Raw genomic sequence first — 17259 nt, 5'->3', positions numbered from 1 at the left:
TTTATGTAATTTGAATATTTTTCAAATTTTTGTGGGTTAAAATGAAAAAGCTTAGAAAAACATGTAGAGTGAATAAAAAATAAGTAGAAATTTTTTAATTCAACTTCTTTTTTTTAATCAATAATATAAAATTTACAAATATAAGATAAATTTTTATAAAAAAATAATATAACACTCTTCTTAAAATTTTTCTCCAAATTCGGCTTCGTAAAGTACCTTTAATATATTTATCTCGACCCTAGATCGTGTTTTCGGTGGTAATCGTCTCAAACTCACTGCTAGTCTCTCGCAAAATGTATCCACTTCATTTGCCTTATCGGATTTTTGTTCTTTATATTCCACAGATTCATTAACAATTTTATTTTCATGTTCCTTTGACAAAGTTAAAATCTCATCTGAAATAAATTATTCAATCGTATTTAAAAAAAAAATTCCTGACCCTCAATTATTTTAAAATAAATAATAAACAAAAAAAAATTAATAACAATTTCAATTTTAACTGATTCAAAACTTTTATTTATTTAAAACAGTAATAATAATTATAGTTTACATAAATATTTTTCATTTTACTGGGCATTTAAAATTCTTTTTAAAATGAGAATTATAAAATAAAGAAAATAAAAATAATTTTGGTATGTAAAATTACAAAATTAAAATGAACTTACTTTTTTCTTCATTTGATTGTTCAATTGTCGAATCATTCATACTTGAAGTAGGACTCATTGAATTTAAATCCACTGGTAATGAAGATATTTCATTGTTTGCACTCCTAAAAAAAATGTTTCAATTAAAAAAAGTAACAAAAATAAAATTATAAATAAAAAATCAATAAATTTAAAATAAATTCTGTTTTCAATGAAAATAAATTTAGTAAAAAAAGAAACATACTCTGATTGATTATCAAAACTAAGATTATTTACATCTACGAATTCATTCTCTCTGCAGAGGTTTTGATCTTCTTTGCTTTTACATTTTTTACTTGGAACTTCTTCATTATCTGCAAGAAAAATAATTTAAATTTAAAATTGATAAATATAAATTATTAATTAGGTTTATTATTATAAATTCTAAATAATTTTATATTTTTTTATTTAACAAAGTTTTTTGAATTCTCCCGCATTTATTAGCCATTAATGCTCATGCGTGTAAAATGTCGTCTGCTAAAATTAGTTTATTTTGACAATTTTAAATATATACAAACAAAGATTTAATTAACACAAATTTAAAAAATAACAAGTCATGATTAATTATTATACTTAGTTATAAAAAAAGAATCTTTGCTTTGCAATGTCATTCAATTATTTTGATTTCATTTGTTTATTTTTTTTGTAAGTGAATTTTACAAGTGAGAAGTTTTTTGTTTTAAATACTTCATTGCAATTTATTATAATAAAATAATTTGCTCAGTTAAATATCATTGAATCAAGAAATAAAAATGAAGGCCGCTAACTTAATTGCAACAAGGAATTGTTTTAAAACGATAATTCGAAACCGGTGAGTATTTATTTGACATAACCTCGAAAAAATTGATAAACGCACTATTAGCAAAAAAATAATTTTTTTTTCTATTAATAATTAATGAATATATATATAGATCAACGGAACCAGCGAGGGCAATGCAGGCTGTTGTTAAAACTAAAGCGCCAACAATTGACATTCAAGATGTTTCTAGATTCTCACAACTTAGCGAAGTATGGTGGAATACATCGGGCGAAATGAAACCACTTCATGCATTAAATCCACTTAGGGTACAATTTATTCGCGATGGATTAGCGAATATTGGTCACGAGGCATCGGATCCTTCTAAACCCCTTGAGGGAATTTCAATGATCGAAATTGGTTGTGGTGGTGGAATTCTATCAGAACCTTTGGCACGCATCGGTGCTGATATAACTGGAATTGATCCATCCGGTGAATTAATTCAATGTGCAAAAAAACACGCTTCACTAGATCCTTCTTTATCAAAGCGTTTAAATTATATTCAAACATCAATTGAGGAATTAACACGTTCAAATACAAAAACTTATGACGCTCTTGTTGCTTCCGAAGTTTTGGAACATGTAGCGGACAAAGAAACATTTCTCAAAGTAAATTATATATTATATAAATTATTTTTCTCTAATTTGAATAATTTTTTTAAAAAAATTCATCTAATTTCAGTATTGCACAGATTTATTGAAACCTGGTGGTTCAATTTTTTTAACAACAATGAATAAAACACTTCCATCTTGGCTTGGGGGAATAATTGCAGCTGAATATATTCTAAAAATGGTACCAATTGGAACTCATGATTGGAATAAATTTATTTCACCAAGTGAAACACGAAGATTACTTGAAAAGTGTAAGTTTAAAAAAAAAATTGGAAATTTTATGTTGAAATTTGATTAATATTGTTAATAATTTATTTTCAGACAATTGCAGAACTAAATTGATTCATGGATTGATGTATAATCCGTTTAAAAATGAATGGCACTGGTCGTCATTGACTCCAATCAATTATGCGATTCATGCCATTAAAAAAGGGGAATAGTTTCTTAAAATATAAGTGTTGTAAATAATTATGTAAACATTTAAACAAGTTTACTTTAAGAAATTCTTTAAACACTTACTATTATGCTTAAAAAGCAAATTTTCTAGTTTTTATAAGTTGTCAACAAAAAGAATGATAATAAAATTTTCTTTAAAACATAATATTTTATGAGAATTTCAAATTTAAATATTTCATTAATTAATTATTTATTATTTAGAGTTTAAATAATTTATAAAGTTGATTTTAAATATTTTTAAGAAAGCAGAAAAATAAGTTTCTTTAAAGTATAGAAAAAAAGTATTTATATTTAAACTTTACAAATGAGTTTTAATTTATTAAAAATATTCAATGTTCCTTAAAGAAATTTAAATTAGTATAAAATTTAGACTTTGGATTTTACATTTTTACAAAAATTTTCAACAAAATACATACGTTTTTTTTTTAGTATACAATCCAGATCTTCTTCAGATCGTCTTTATTTCAATTACTTAACAAATTTGTAACAAAAATTCTTCTCTAAGTTAATTATTTTCAGTAATTTTAATGAAATTCTTCACAAATTCAATTAAAAAATAATTAGAAAATAAAATTGAGGGGCTGGAAACAATAACAACCAGTACGCTCGGCCGGTCGCTTTGAAGCCAGTCAACACGTCAAAAAGGTGAAAAAATTGAAACTCAAAATTCGGATTCTTCAAAAGCTTCACTTTATAGAAGATAAAAAATACATCTTTTTTCTCTCAGAAATTTTTTTCTAAATCCAATATTTTTGATAATAAAAGCAAAAAACCCAAAAAAAAATTTTCTCAAATTTAATTAAATTTTGAAATATAAACGATCATTTCTTTCACAAATAGTAATAAATTTGTTTACAACTTGGTATACATACTAAATTAGGTCTAATAACGCCATTAAAACATTAGAAAAGGCAAAAAAAATTATTGTTTTATTATTTTTAATTAAAAATTGAAAGAGGTCGATATTCACATTTTCTAACTTTTGACGATAAATTGTCTGCAGGGAATTTCAAAACTGTAAGAACTTCTCTTATAATATTTATTCACTACTATTTCAGGAAGTTTTCTGCAAAATTCCAAATCAATTCCTGTTATAGTTTTTAAAAAAATTAATTTTCAAGAAAAAGCGGATAGCCCATCGCGTTCACTTAACCCGCTGGAGACTCTTTCTTGAAGTATGTGAAATTATTTCGGCTCGAATAATAAGAAATTAGTGAAATAAGAAGAAAGTTATGTTTATTTTTTGTGATCAGTATCTTATATGTATGTACATTAGTATTAGATTTGTTAACAATATTAATATTAGTAACATTTATAATTCATACTTGATATTTTGTAAATATTTAAAATACGCATATTATAAATATAATATAAATAAATATAAATAATATAAATATTATAAGAGAAGTTCTTACAGTTTTGAAATTCCCTGCAGACATTTTATCGTCAAAAGTTAGAAAATGTGAATATCGACCTCTTTCAATTTTTAATTAAAAATAATAAAACAATAATTTTTTTTGCCTTTTCTAATGTTTTAATGGCTTTATTAGACCTAATTTAGTATGTATACCAAGTTGTAAACAAATTTATTATACTATTTGTGAAAAAAATAATCGTTTACATTTTAAAATTTCATTACATTTGATAAAATTTTTTTTGGACTTTTTGCTTTTATTATCAAAAATATTGGATTTAAAAAAGTTTCTAAGAGAAAAAAGATATGTTTTTTTATCTTCTATAAAGTAGTGCTTCTGAAAAATCCGAATTTTGAGTTTCAATTTTGAGGTGTTGATTGGCTTCAAAGCGACCGGCCGAGCGTACTGGTTGTTATTGTTTCCGGCCCCTCAATTACCAATTCAATTATTCGTAATGATTTTTATATTTTTCCAAAAATTTAATTATCCGAAAGCTTTTTGCAATTAAAAACTTTTGAAATTCATTTTTCGTCTATAAATTCTAATAAACTTTTCATCAATAGAAATCACCAAGAATTGTAATTAAAAATTACTTGAATTTCAATTATTTTCGAATATCTGAATTCTAAATCTGAAAATTCAATTCCTTTTCAAAAATGTTATCAAAAATTATCTAATAAATTATTTTCATATTTGTAAAATGTAATAAGTGTCTAACATTTAACAAAATCTTTTGACGTTCTAAATTATCTTAAAATTTCAATTTTAACTCTTCCAAAATTCATTTATTTTTAATAATTTCAATATTTCTTTAAAAAATTCAATTAATTAAAAAGAGTTTCAAAGAATAAATTTTAAATTATTTCGATCATTAAAACCAAAAAATATGCAAAAATTAAAAATTTCAATAAATTGCTTAAATTAGGTTTCAAAAAAATTTTTAAATGGAACTTTTAAGATTTTTTTTTAAATTTGTTCTACTTAATTAAAATGTTGAAAATTTGTCTTAGTTCAATTCTGAAATATTCGAAATATATTTTCTTGATAAATATAATATTCTTCTAGAATTATTCTTATGAAGGAATTAATAAAATGAATTTAATATCTAATAATATAAGTTACTTATAATAAAATATTTATTTACTAATTAAATTTAATTAAAATAAAAAAAATATTTTTTTAACTTTTTAAAATTTTAATCGACTAAAACGACTTTTTTTGCGCCTTAAAGTCGATCCAAGGTCTGAAATTCAATTTTCCTAATTTTGTTTTTTATTAAATTAATTTTTATAATTTCACTTTATAATTTTAATCTCTTTAAATTGTTAAAGATGTTAGTTTAAAAAACAAGAAATTAAAAAAATAAATGAAAAACTGTGACTTAAAATGAAATATAATGAATCCTTATATAAAAATTCTTTTGAAAAAATACTTACAAGGTACAACTGTAGCTTTTCGACGATTCTCATCTCTAGTATCAGAAAACATATTTTGCACTTCAATAATAAGATCTTCGTCAGTAATATCCGGCATTATTCGATCACTATTAAACCAATCATGTAAGTGATTAATATCCAAATATTTAAATTCTGGAATCCTTTGTAAAATTGATAAAAATTCCAAATTTGATGGTGTATCAGATTAAGAGCATATCGTTAAACTATTATTGTCATTCATTTCAGTCCATATATGTTTCCATAAACTATTAATAGTTATCGATGTTATTTCATTCCAAGATGTTGCGAGCCATTGAAGAATTTCATTAATTGTTATATTATTGACATAATTAGAAACATTTGTTCCATTTTCAATGGCAAAATAAAGACTAGTAAGAAATTTATAACGATAACGTCGTTTAATATTTTCAAGAACACCCTCGTCCATACAAATTAAACGTGTCACTTTTGGCGGTAAATACATTGTTCTCATATCACCAATTTGAAAAATATTCTCATCAAGTAAAACACTGTGATCGTCAACAAATAAAATAGCTTTCTGTGGTAATAATTTTTCCTCCAAAAAATTGCCAACCCTCGGTATAAATTCATCTAAAAACCAATCTCGAAAAATTTCATTATCAAACCACGCGTATTTTTGACATTTATACGTAATAAAATCCATTTTTGGTGTTGAATAATCTTTTTCATCAAATTTCACATCTTTTTTTCCAATAACAAGTAGCGGTAATTTTAACATTCCTGTTGCATTACAACAAATTACAATTGATAAACGATCATTATTAGAATATGTTTCCAAATTCAATGTTTTTGGCGGTAATAATTTATGACAAAGAAAAGCCTCACAACAAATAAATACCTGATCGGCAACTAAATTTTCTTGTTCAATAAATGTCTTAAATTTATCATCAAATAATTGATGTGGCTCATCATCGGCAAAACGTTGTTCTGGATTTATAATAATTCCATGACGTTTTTTCCATTTATGTAGCCAACCATCGCTTGCTTGAAATGGCCAACCTGCTCTTAATTGTTCATTTAATTCCATTGCTTTGTGACGAATCATTGGACCTGTTACGGAAATTCCTTGTTTTACACATTTCACATACCAAAGATAAACAACTTGATCCAATTGTTGACTATGAACTTGGATGAGATTTTTTCTATTTAAACCAATTGCATGCTCTGGATTTGTTTTGTACCATTTTTTTATTTTCTCTTTGACACTCATCCATTGATAAATTACTCTTTGACTAACACCAAGTTCTTTTGCAATTGCCAAAGAATTATCACCTTTCTCCATTCTTTTTACAGCTTCCCATTTTTCTTTCAAAGACACTCGTGCTCGGGTTACTTTCTTATTTTCTCCGATTGAATTCATTTTTAAATAAAGAATATTTCAATTTTCAAGAACCTTATTAATTAAAAATGATCATATTAATATTCATATGGAAAATACAATATTTTTAAGATTAGATTTAATTTTCTTAAAACATTTTCTGTATTTAATTTCAATTTCATTCATAAGTTCTTAAAAATTAAAAAAAATAAACAATAATATTATTATAAAGAAGTATTCTTTAAAGAAAACAAATCCTAACCTCAAAAATTTTGCATTTTCAAAATGAATTAATATATATAAATTTAAACGGATACAATAAACTGAATTATAAAAACTTATAGAAATCTTTTGTTTACATACGTTAATAATACTTAAAAACAATTGAATAGTTGTTCATATAAAAATTATATTCGTATTGTTATTGTCCTGGTATTTGTTTGTTTGACACCTGACACTTTTGACAGTTGCCAGGGCTGACAATATAAAGAATTAAAATTAGCTTATATATTAAAGTGTATAAAAATAAATAAGTTAGTAAAAAATTTAGTTTTATAAAAAAAAAATAAATGTAAACTAACGATAAAGCAACTGAAATTTATAATTTACTAAATTAATTAATTTTGAATTGAATTATTTTTTTTAGGTTGCAAACACTTATTAGCGAAAGCGCAGTCGCAAAAAATAGCAGAAGCTTTTTTTTTTATTAATGTTTGTTATCCCTTTAATTGACACATTTTTCTTATAAATTTTTTATGAGAAATTGTGTGTTTTTCGTGAAAGTAAATAAATAAATAAACGTAGGTATATATACATACGATTTGTATTGTTTGATATTAATTTAAAAATAAAAATAAAATAAAAACACTTGTTTGATACTTATCAAATTTAAGAAATCATTTAGTTTATCTATAAGAAGAATTAAAAAATTATTTTAATATTATACGGAATTTTTAATGATTTTTAAATTTATTATGACTATATAGATAAAAATAAATAAGTGATATATAAGTGGACTTTCGTACTTGTGCGTAACAATTATTATCAACATGGGAATTAGTGAAATAAATTTATGGGTTTTAATTCGTAGATATGATCAGCTGGGTAAGTTCACTATTATTCAATTGTATAAAAAAAAAATCTTATCATAGAAACTTTTTTGTTATTAATTCATTAAAAATTGCAAATTCAAAACATTAATTGAAGTTTTAGAATCTGAAGAAGATGTAAAAGATTTGGAATCAACATTGCGTCGTGTTACATTGCCTTCTGGGTCAACATTAGATGAATTGAAATCGACAATTTATTCTTGGATAGGTATCGAAGAAGATTCCTCCAGAGTTTTAAAAATTAGACGTCACGACAATAATCTTATTCCACTTTCCAGTTTACTTAGTGGATCATCAAAAGACAAGTTAGTGTTTTTATTTTATTGATCACGTGAAATTTTTCAATTTCAAAGAGTTAATCGAAAATGATTATTGCTTCATTTTTATTCCAGGCCTTTTATTATTGACATTGTTCGTGTTCACCAATTTTGTAAGTAATCAACTTTTATTTAATTAAACTGTATTTTTATTTTATATTTCAATACTTAATTTAGATACAATACATTTTTTAGTCTTTTTTTGATTAAAATTTTTCCTATTTCTGTTTTTGATGAAAATGAGGCAATTTTTAAAAATTTTAATTAAATTTAGTATAATTACTTATTAATTCTATTATTTTTTAATTCTATTACTTTTTAATTCTATTTTTTTTATTCTTCAAATTCAATTATTTTGTAAACTCAATTATTTGCGTATTCAATTATATTGTAAAATAAATTATATTGATTGATTTTTTTTTTGAAAATAATTCCTGTATCACGATTTTGACAGCGAGAACCGCTAAATTAATTAAAACATACCTAGATAAATTAAAACAATTTAATTTTTAATATAGGATTTAAAAAATATATTTATTTATTTTATTTAAAAATTTTGTTGTTTGAATTATTAAAAATTCTTAATTTATTATAATTATATTAATGTACTATGTTAATGTTATTATTTTTATTAACATTATTACATTATTATTTTCGCATTTTTCTTTGTTCAACAGGTTCAGTGGAAAAACGAACTATTCCACCAGGATACATTGATGCCTTGAAATCAAAACTGGCAAATTTAGAAAAAAGGGTAAATATAAATACACATTTTAATAAGCATTACCCAGTGCAAAATTCTTTCAAAATAGAATAAAAAATTATAAATAATTTAGAAACAAATTATTTAATTTATTGACATTATTAAATGAATTATAAACGATATATAATTTTATCTTAATTATTAAAATCAATAAAATTATCACTGGAAATTTAATTCTATAAGTCGAAATTATTAATCTTCCAATTGAGAAAATTATTTAATTTAAAAATAATTTTTCCTGTTTTTAAAATTGTAAAGTGATGACAAAAATTTGTTTATAGGTAATGGCAGCGGAGTGTGCTTTACCGGAAGTGGCTTCAGCTCATATTCAAGCAGTGGAGGAAGCTGCATCTCAATTAGCAACGTGTGTAGGATTTTTAGATCGACGACTAGATGAATTAGTGCCATCCGATTGGAAATCTCAAATTGGCACTGTTCATTCCGTTGCTTCATAGAATTAAAAAAAAAAATTAACTTCTGAGATCTGATTTTATTATGAAACTATTGTTCAACATCGTAATCGATTAAAAAAAAAGAAGTAACTGATAAAGAAGAAAAACTTTAAGGCAGTATTATAATATATAATATAATTTATTTTGTTGATTATCATACATATATATTTTATCGCTTAGGCACTGCCTCAAGTAATAATTTAATAATTGTAAGTGAATAAAACAAACACGATATTTGAAATACAATTCAATGCAGTATAGTCTATATATCAAGTTTCGAAAAGACTTTTTTCACTTTTTATATAAACAAATCACTAATGCAATATATTGAATTGAATCTCCATATAGCATGAATGTGTGACAGTAGCTGTTCACAAATTATTTCAAGAAAAAGAAATTTAAAAAAATATGTGTTTTCAATAAGTTATTATTTCTATAAATTATTCTATTAATTTACAGAAAATTGTTAAATATTTAAAAAAAAATTACAGCAAAAAAGTTTTATTGTTTAATTAAAAATTAAACAAATAAAGTAATTTTTTAAATTCAAATCTATAATTAAATTAACATTTAGGTTTAATTTGAAAATAAAACTTGAATTAAAAATGCAAAAATAAATTAACTTAACAATTAATTAAAAATTAATTTTCTTAGTTTGTTAATTATAATTTTAAAAAAAAATGAATAACGAAAGCCAAAGTCAAAAAATTATACGTTTACTAATTTTACTTTATAATGTAAATTATTTAATAGATGTAAGAAGAAAAATAATGTTTGTTTTAGAAACTGTTTTTAATTCATCTTTTTTTTTAAAAGGGATATTTTTCAAATTCACATTTCTTTCAAAAAAAAATGAATAAATTATGGTTTACATAAGTACTGGAATTATAATTAAAAAATAATTTTTAACCTTATTCCATTTCTAAAATACGTAGAATACAAATCACTCTAAAATAATTGAAAAAAAACGCAATTTAGTAATTTTTTCATGAAACCAATTTTTGATTAACGTCGTACAAGAATTTTTTGGTTTTGTTTTTAACTTTTCTTTTTCCCAAGTAAACACTTAACATTTTTAAACAATTTTTTTTTCTTTTCTGAATGTTTTATAGATATTCAAAAATATAAGTTATTTCTGTACAAATGTAATACATGGAGTACAATTTTATATAGAAAATAAAAATTATCACGAATTTTCTGGTAATTATATTATTATCTACATTTATAAGTAATCTAAGTTATTTAAAACTAATTAACTTGTGCAATACATTTTTCCGTAAATATATATAATATTTATAAATAACTCTGTGTTATACCATGCATAAAATTGACATATAATTATTTTTCACCTTTGATTATAATATAACTTATATGAATAATAAAGAAGAAAAAGAATTATTATCACTTCTTTTGCTAACAAAAAAAAACATTATTCGATACAACAATTATTTAAAATAATTAAAATACCTATTAGATATTAAAGAAATTTAAATTTTAAAAACAGTGACAAATTCCTGCGTTTATTTTAATATTCATATTTAATTCTTTGGCGAGTTATATAAGTAATTTTTATTAAATATTTTTAATTTTCTTTTTATAAATATAAATAGCGAACCAAAACGTAGGAATATTAAAAATATTGTTCGTATCGAATAATGTTTTAGCACAAGAAATGGTAAAAAAAAAATAACGATATGAACAATTAATGAAAAAAAAGTGCATTCTACTTTCTAAAATAAAAAGTAAAAAATAAATATAAAAACGCAACGAAAAAAAAAATATTTAATTTAATGTACTTATAAAGTACTTAACTTTTGAACTGTCTAAAGACTTGTATTTTAAATTTTCTGTTAATAACCGGTTTTATATTATTTACAGTGATAAAAAATTCACCATGAATCACAATATAGTTTATTAGATTTTTTTTTGTCATAAAACATGACACTTTCAAAAAATCGCGAGATAAATAATAATTACTTTTAATATTTAAAGTATTTACATGATATCGATATCACTTTTGTTTTTTTTTACTGCATATTTCTTCTGCTAACGTTGAAGTTTTTCTTTTTTTATTTTTCGATCTTGAACTTTTTGGTGTTTCACATGAAATTTCATGTCGTATTATATCATTATTGAGAAGTGTTAATTGAATATCGGTTTTATTCTCACTTGTTTCAATATCGACATTGTATGTATTTGCCAATTGTAATACAGCAGAAAAATAACGTGCAGCTTCACCGGGTGATTGATCAACAATCAATGTGTCAAAATTAATTCTATGTTCAGAATTTTCTGACAATTTATTTATAATACGATCACTGTATTCTTGAATATGAAATGGTGGCCTTCTTTCAACTTCCTCAAGTTTTGGCCTAATCATTTCATGCCATCGAGCAACATTTTGCTCTAAATCCGTTCTAACATCAAATTCTTCTTGAATTTCCTTCATTCGCGATTCAATGATTTGCTGATAGTTCAAAGTCGAATGAAGTGGCGATTCTTCTTCTTCTTCTCCTCTTTCTTCTTGTTCTTCATCTTCGATTTCATTATCGAAAATTTCAGTCTCAAAAGTTTCAGCCACATAACTTTCAGAAACATGTGGCGAACTTGGTGATGAATTTGATGTATCAAAAATGACAATTTCTGGTGAATGTGGACGTGGTGAAAATCCCGCATCACTACCAGTTGTCGAGATATGCTCAGGTGTTGGGGCAAGTGTTTTGAAACCTGTTGAATTTAAAAGTGGATCTTTTTTCGTGAATGTTGGAAAAAAGCCAAGAAGATCCATTGTAATTGTTGTTGCCGCCTCGTATTGAAGAACATCGTAACATTGTCTACTCTTGAAACAATCTTCAAATGATTTTTGAAAATCATTCAATTCCTCTGTAATTGAATTTTACAATTAATTTTCTTAATTTTATATCTTCAAGTTGAATTCTTTTTAGTTTTTTTAAAACATTTGTGTCTCTTAAAAGATGTAAAAAATTTACATAATTTATTTATTTTAATTTACTTTTATAATTAGAAAAAATTCAGAAAAAGGCGGAAAAATAGTTAATATTAGTGATTTAAATTACCTGTTTTTAGAGCCATGAAAGATCTTGATGGCGAATACATATTTAACTTTTTTAATGGAGATTCCGGAGATTCATTCATTAAAAATCCCAATAAACTTCGTTTTCTCTTTGTTGTTCCCTCTGTTGAAAGTTTTCTTTTACGCTGCATTAAAAAATTATTAATTTTAACATTATTATAAGAATAAATTATTATATTAATGAAATGATTCCGTTACAATTTTCACTGTAAAAATCATTGAGGCTTATTTTTTAAAAGGTTCCACAATTTTAAATTCTAAATTGTAGAATTTTAAAAATTTATCATTCCAATAGAAATAATAAATATAAATAAATAATTGTTTAAAAACAATTTCAAATTTCGCTACATCAGGAAAAAACAGAAATGTTATTAGGTTATATATTTTTTAATAGAAATTGAAATCCTCGAAATTTTAAACAACGTAAATTATAAATTCTTGAAATTTAACTGATGATCCTTTTAAAATTCAATTTCTTTCATATAATTTTTATTATTTTTCATCGACAATATTTCTTTTACCATTTTTTCATGATTCCGAATAATCAATCGTATTAATTTTTTTTTTAAATCAATATTAAGTTTAATTGTTTAAAAAATTTTGTTTAAATTGAAATTTTTAAATAATTTTTAGTTTTAAAGAATTAATAGTGTGATTTAATAAAAAAAAAATGTTGAAATTAAAAGAAAATAATAAACTTACAAATTTTTTTTTACTTGAAAGAAAAATATGAATAATTATTAGCAATGGAAAACTTACCGAAGCAGGCTTCGATTTTAAAAGGGAGATGTCACATGGAAGTTTAAATTTACTTCTAGATCTTTTTTGTTGCTCTGGAATGCCTTGATCAAATGGTATTGGTTTCCAAACAGTTTTATCCACTTCGTTAATCACACTAATCATATTCTTTGTTCTTTCACTTCTGTAAATTACAATATTTTATAACATACACAAAAAAATGGAACTTACATTTAAAAATAATTAAATTTTATTCTATTAGTTTCTATTTTAAAAAAAAATAAAATAAAATACCTTCTTCGGGGAATTTCAAAATCCTCCGATTCACCGGATCTGTAACCAGAATCGGTTTCTTTACAGCTTTCGGAAATACTTTCATCTTCTTCCTGCTCCTGATTAGTCGGCAGTGAATCAACGATAATTGGTTGTCCTTCAGTTGGTTCTTTTGAATTCTCTGGATCATTAACATTTTTTGAATTATCCATTATCGAATCACTTGTTACTGTAGTTTTACTTGGTCCTGACTGACAATTAACGTTGACAATTGTTTCATTCTGATTCGCAGAAGAAGAATTCAATTCTCCTGAATTGGAAATTTTTTCCAAAGTATTTTCTTCCAAGGGATTATTTAAATTCGAAGTAGTTTTTTGATTTTTCAATCGATTCGAAACAATTTCAATTGTTTCTGTTTGATTATTTACTGAAGATTCTAAAGGATTTACATTATTTTCCAAAATTTGTGAATTCTGTAACTCCTCAGTATCGTCTTCGCAATCCATTAAATTGTCATCAAAATGAGATGCGTCATTAGATAAATCTTCTGTACAATCTAATTCGTTTGTTTCGAAATTATTTTCAACATTTTTTGAAATTTCTTCAGTTACTTCAATTGTCGTTTCTTCATTTTGGTTTTCTTGAAGAGTTTCGGTAATTTCTTCACTTGTTACAGTCTGTTGAATTGTTGTTTCATTTCGGTTCTTTTCAACAGTTTTTGAAATTTCTTCAGTTACTTCAATTGTCGTTTCTTCATTTTGGTTTTCTTGAAGAGTTTCGGTAATTTCTTCACTTGTTACAGTCTGTTGAATTGTTGTTTCATTTCGGTTCTCTTCAACAGTTTTTGAAATTTCTCCAATCAATTCACATGATACACTCGTTTCAATTGTTGTTTCTTCATTTTGGTTCTCTTCACGAGTTTTTGAAATTTCTCCAATTAATTCACATGATACACTTGATTCAATTGTTGTTTCATTTCCGTGGACTTGAATAGTTTCCGGTATTTCTTCAATTGATTGCAGTGTTGTGCTTCGTTCAATATCATTTCTTATGATAGAATTTTCAATTTTACTCTGATCATTACTTGTAATATCCATTGATGAAAAATAACCAGTGTCTTCTTGCATTGTTTCATTTTCTTCTTGTGTTGTAATATCAGGCGAACTTAAATCTGATATTTCAAGTCGAAGTATCGGAGAATTACGAGTTGAATCCGAAGCATGAACTTCGTCAAAATCTAGAAATAAAATATAAATTCACAGAAATTTTCAATTTATAAATAAATTTAAAAAAAAAAGATAAAATTTGATTGTTGATTTAGAATGACTGGAATTTAAAGAAAAAGAGTACTTACCACTTGGCATGCATTCATCGACAAGCATTCCATTTGACGTTAATTGTTGATTACAACTGAAAATGGAATATTAAAATTCAAATTTTCATATATTTGAAACGTTAAAATGTTATTTTTAATAAAAAAAAAATTAGAATTTACTCACCGAAAATCATATTTTTTTCCTATAATTTCTCCATGAACGTCAAAAATATCAATTGGATTTTGCAAATGTGTTGTTGCAATTTCCAATTGTGGAAATCGACGATTCAACAGTTTTACATGTTTCTGTGACGAAGGTTTGAGATTTATATTTTTGCCTATTTCTTTACGAAAATCAATCATTTCAAAATTGTCAAAATTAATTGCCGTCTTTCTTGATCTTCTCTCTTTATTTTTCAATTTGGACTTTTCTTCCTCGGCTCTATTAATTAAATAATAATAAAATTTATTTATTAATACAACATTAAATTGTCATCACAGTATCTATTTCTTTATGAAAAAATAATTAGAAAAATTGTTATAACTAGTAATTTTCCCGTTAATGAACTATTGATTTTTCCCAATATTAAACATAAAAATTATTAAAAGCTGTAAAAAAATAAAATTGACGTTCTCTTTTAAATTAATCAAGATTTAATTTTGATTTAAATTTTGCTTTGAATTTATTTTTTCAATTTTACCAATTAAGAAAAAAGATGCAATCTTTGAAATAGAGAAAATCGAAAATAGAAGAGAAAACGTTAATAAGTAACGTGTGATGATTTGTTTTAAATAAAAAAAAAAAAACCTATAGCTAATAACAAAAAAATTAATAATTTTCTTACTCGTGTTGAATAAAATTTTCACTAAGTACGCAAACTTCTTTGCTCAAAGAATCCACTCTTTTTGTGAAAACTTCAGTCGAATTTTGCACAACAAAAGCAGCTTCTCCATAATTAATTTCTCCAGGATTTTCCAATAGGGCAAAATACTTTCCTAATGTCTAAAATAATTAGAATTTTAATTAAAAATTTAAATCTAATGGTAGATCACAAAATTCAATTACTTTTATTATGTCAAATGAAAAACATTTAAAAATTGACCGTTCTTTTTTTTTAGTATTACAAATTAAAACATTAATTATAAACAAATAAAATTTTGAGTTTTTTGTAAGTAAAAGGTTTCAAAAAACGTACCTCAGACAAAGGGTATTCCCAGTCTGCAAGTTCTTTGACAGGTTTCATTAGCTGATTAGTCACTTCTTCCAATGAGGACATATTTATTGTCATCTCAGAAAAGAAAAATCAATCTAAATTCTAAACAAATACTGTTATTAAAAAAACAGGGAATTTAGTGCAATTAAATTTCAAGTGTCAGTTAATTTATTTTATTTTTTTTTTTTTCAAGTAAAATTTACTTTAAATAAAAATTTAAAAAATAATTTCGTTTGATTTCAATTTAATTTGTTAAAATTTAGTAATTTTAAAAAGAGACAGGTAAATATAATGTTAATTTATATACTGTTGAATCTTGCTTATAAAATAATGGTTGTATTCGCAAATTCTTGAAAGTGATGACAACTCTAAAAAAACAAGACTTCGTAAACATAAAAATGAGCCACTTGGCAACAGCATTTTTTTTTCGCAATCTTATTATAAAAGTGTTACATGAAAGATAACAATTTATAAAAAAAAAAAAAAGATAAAATTCAACTTAAAACGTGAGCACATTTAGGGTAAAGATGAAAGTATACAAACAGATAGATATATATCAACAAACGGAAATTTCAATTGAATCAAGGAAATTAAAAACAAAAATTGTTACAAGAAGAAAACTACTAAATTTTAACAGAAAATGTCAAATGAAACATAAAATTTAAATTTTTTACAGTTGACAAACTTGAAAAAATAAGAAATTAAAACATTTTGCAATAATTAGAAACGTGTGTGTACGAAATCCTCATGGAATTAGAAAGGCTACTCTAAATTGAATGTATTATTAATTAATACAAAAAAATTTTAATATAACAACTATAAAAAATGTTAGTAAAATATTCTTACCTATTGTACACAATAAATTTATTGTACAACGGTACTAGGATAATACAATGTCGAGCAAAATTAAATTGTATAGCGTTGTCGCCATTTTCTCGCTTCAATATTTATCATCAAGGCTGGAGCGCAGTTGATTTTCGTCGATATTTCAGATTCGGGGTGAGAATTACGTAAGTAGTGTTATTACGTAAATTTAAATTTTATCACTAATTTTAATTTAATTTAATTTTACATTAATTTTTATATTATTATTTTTAATTCTAAATATTAGAATTATATTAATTACTTATTTACTTGTATAATAATATTTTAAAAGTCGTATTAATATTTTTAGAGAAAAATAGTTTTATTCCTTAACTTCCAAACCCTGACTTCAAGTCAATAGTG

General features: G+C 23.9%; 5 protein-coding genes across 11 annotated transcripts; 2 read left to right on the top strand and 3 right to left on the bottom strand.

The window, feature by feature from the left end:
• Positions 1-74: 74 nt before the first annotated feature.
• LOC127279308 (uncharacterized) lies at positions 75-5540 on the bottom strand. The gene is made up of 4 exons (XM_051301597.1): positions 5398-5540; positions 889-997; positions 666-769; positions 75-395 (listed from the first exon to the last, which is right to left on the bottom strand). The coding sequence occupies exons 1-4, from the start codon at positions 5492-5494 to the stop codon at positions 181-183; spliced, it is 525 nt and encodes a 174-aa protein (XP_051157554.1). The 5' UTR covers positions 5495-5540; the 3' UTR covers positions 75-180.
• LOC127279306 (ubiquinone biosynthesis O-methyltransferase, mitochondrial) lies at positions 1159-2693 on the top strand. The gene is made up of 4 exons (XM_051301592.1): positions 1159-1494; positions 1595-2087; positions 2161-2341; positions 2412-2693. Exons 1-4 carry the CDS (start codon positions 1436-1438, stop codon positions 2528-2530), a joined length of 852 nt encoding a protein of 283 aa, XP_051157549.1. The 5' UTR covers positions 1159-1435; the 3' UTR covers positions 2531-2693.
• A 62-nt stretch (positions 5541-5602) lies between the features above and the next one.
• On the bottom strand, positions 5603-7276 carry LOC127279304 (tigger transposable element-derived protein 2-like). Of its 3 annotated transcripts, XM_051301591.1 has the most exons (3): positions 7121-7276; positions 6278-6832; positions 6026-6159 (listed from the first exon to the last, which is right to left on the bottom strand). In XM_051301591.1, exons 2-3 carry the CDS (start codon positions 6797-6799, stop codon positions 6151-6153), a joined length of 531 nt encoding a protein of 176 aa, XP_051157548.1. In that variant the 5' UTR covers positions 6800-6832; positions 7121-7276; the 3' UTR covers positions 6026-6150. The 3 variants fall into 3 exon arrangements, with proteins under 3 accessions (XP_051157546.1, XP_051157547.1, XP_051157548.1); XM_051301589.1 differs by having other exon boundaries at positions 5603-6832; positions 7121-7275; XM_051301590.1 differs by having other exon boundaries at positions 5603-6832; positions 7020-7268.
• A 138-nt stretch (positions 7277-7414) lies between these two features.
• LOC127279307 (uncharacterized) lies at positions 7415-9665 on the top strand. Of its 3 annotated transcripts, none has more exons than XM_051301596.1 (6): positions 7415-7557; positions 7744-7861; positions 7970-8171; positions 8259-8296; positions 8861-8937; positions 9228-9665. In XM_051301596.1, exons 2-6 carry the CDS (start codon positions 7807-7809, stop codon positions 9399-9401), a joined length of 546 nt encoding a protein of 181 aa, XP_051157553.1. In that variant the 5' UTR covers positions 7415-7557; positions 7744-7806; the 3' UTR covers positions 9402-9665. The 3 variants fall into 3 exon arrangements, with proteins under 3 accessions (XP_051157553.1, XP_051157550.1, XP_051157552.1); XM_051301593.1 differs by having other exon boundaries at positions 7418-7557; positions 7964-8171; XM_051301595.1 differs by having other exon boundaries at positions 7422-7561; positions 7964-8171.
• Positions 9666-9801: 136 nt separating this feature from the next.
• Positions 9802-17014, bottom strand: LOC127279302 (uncharacterized). 3 transcript variants are annotated; one of them, XM_051301584.1, is made up of 9 exons: positions 16879-17014; positions 16015-16134; positions 15664-15821; positions 15003-15260; positions 14858-14913; positions 13525-14740; positions 13252-13414; positions 12476-12617; positions 9802-12281 (listed from the first exon to the last, which is right to left on the bottom strand). In XM_051301584.1, exons 2-9 carry the CDS (start codon positions 16105-16107, stop codon positions 11410-11412), a joined length of 2958 nt encoding a protein of 985 aa, XP_051157541.1. In that variant the 5' UTR covers positions 16108-16134; positions 16879-17014; the 3' UTR covers positions 9802-11409. The 3 variants fall into 3 exon arrangements, with proteins under 3 accessions (XP_051157541.1, XP_051157542.1, XP_051157543.1); XM_051301585.1 differs by having other exon boundaries at positions 16015-16145; positions 16879-16999; XM_051301586.1 differs by having other exon boundaries at positions 16015-16107; positions 16879-16999.
• Between the last annotated feature and the right edge of the window lie 245 nt (positions 17015-17259).

This window comes from Leptopilina boulardi, unplaced genomic scaffold (assembly GCF_019393585.1).
Source record: "Leptopilina boulardi isolate dan_hultmark-lab unplaced genomic scaffold, ZJU_Lbou_2.1 LbouV2_214, whole genome shotgun sequence".
Classification (NCBI taxonomy): Eukaryota; Metazoa; Arthropoda; class Insecta; order Hymenoptera; family Figitidae; genus Leptopilina; species Leptopilina boulardi.
This window is presented reverse-complemented; position numbering and strand designations above follow the sequence as displayed.

Bases quoted from the DNA above. Each gene is read 5' to 3' on its own strand.
- LOC127279306 (XM_051301592.1), top strand. From the start codon at position 1,436: ATGAAGGCCGCTAACTTAATTGCAACAAGGAATTGTTTTAAAACGATA. The intron at 1,495-1,594 runs GTGAGTATTTAT...ATATATATATAG, and splicing joins AAAACGATAATTCGAAACCG to ATCAACGGAACCAGCGAGGG. The intron at 2,342-2,411 runs GTAAGTTTAAAA...ATTTATTTTCAG, and splicing joins ACGAAGATTACTTGAAAAGT to ACAATTGCAGAACTAAATTG.
- LOC127279308 (XM_051301597.1), bottom strand. From the start codon at position 5,494: ATGCCGGATATTACTGACGAAGATCTTATTATTGAAGTGCAAAATATG. The intron at 998-5,397 runs GTAAGTATTTTT...TTTTTCTTGCAG, and splicing joins AAAAGCTACAGTTGTACCTT to ATAATGAAGAAGTTCCAAGT. The intron at 770-888 runs GTATGTTTCTTT...CATTTTTTTTAG, and splicing joins AGTTTTGATAATCAATCAGA to GAGTGCAAACAATGAAATAT.
- LOC127279304 (XM_051301589.1), bottom strand. From the start codon at position 6,799: ATGAATTCAATCGGAGAAAATAAGAAAGTAACCCGAGCACGAGTGTCT.
- LOC127279307 (XM_051301593.1), top strand. From the start codon at position 7,807: ATGGGAATTAGTGAAATAAATTTATGGGTTTTAATTCGTAGATATGAT. The intron at 8,172-8,258 runs GTTAGTGTTTTT...TTTTTATTCCAG, and splicing joins AGTGGATCATCAAAAGACAA to GCCTTTTATTATTGACATTG. The intron at 8,938-9,227 runs GTAAATATAAAT...ATTTGTTTATAG, and splicing joins TGGCAAATTTAGAAAAAAGG to GTAATGGCAGCGGAGTGTGC.
- LOC127279302 (XM_051301584.1), bottom strand. From the start codon at position 16,107: ATGACAATAAATATGTCCTCATTGGAAGAAGTGACTAATCAGCTAATG. The intron at 15,261-15,663 runs GTAAGAAAATTA...TTTAATTAATAG, and splicing joins GAAAATTTTATTCAACACGA to AGCCGAGGAAGAAAAGTCCA. The intron at 14,914-15,002 runs GTGAGTAAATTC...TTCCATTTTCAG, and splicing joins GGAAAAAAATATGATTTTCG to TTGTAATCAACAATTAACGT.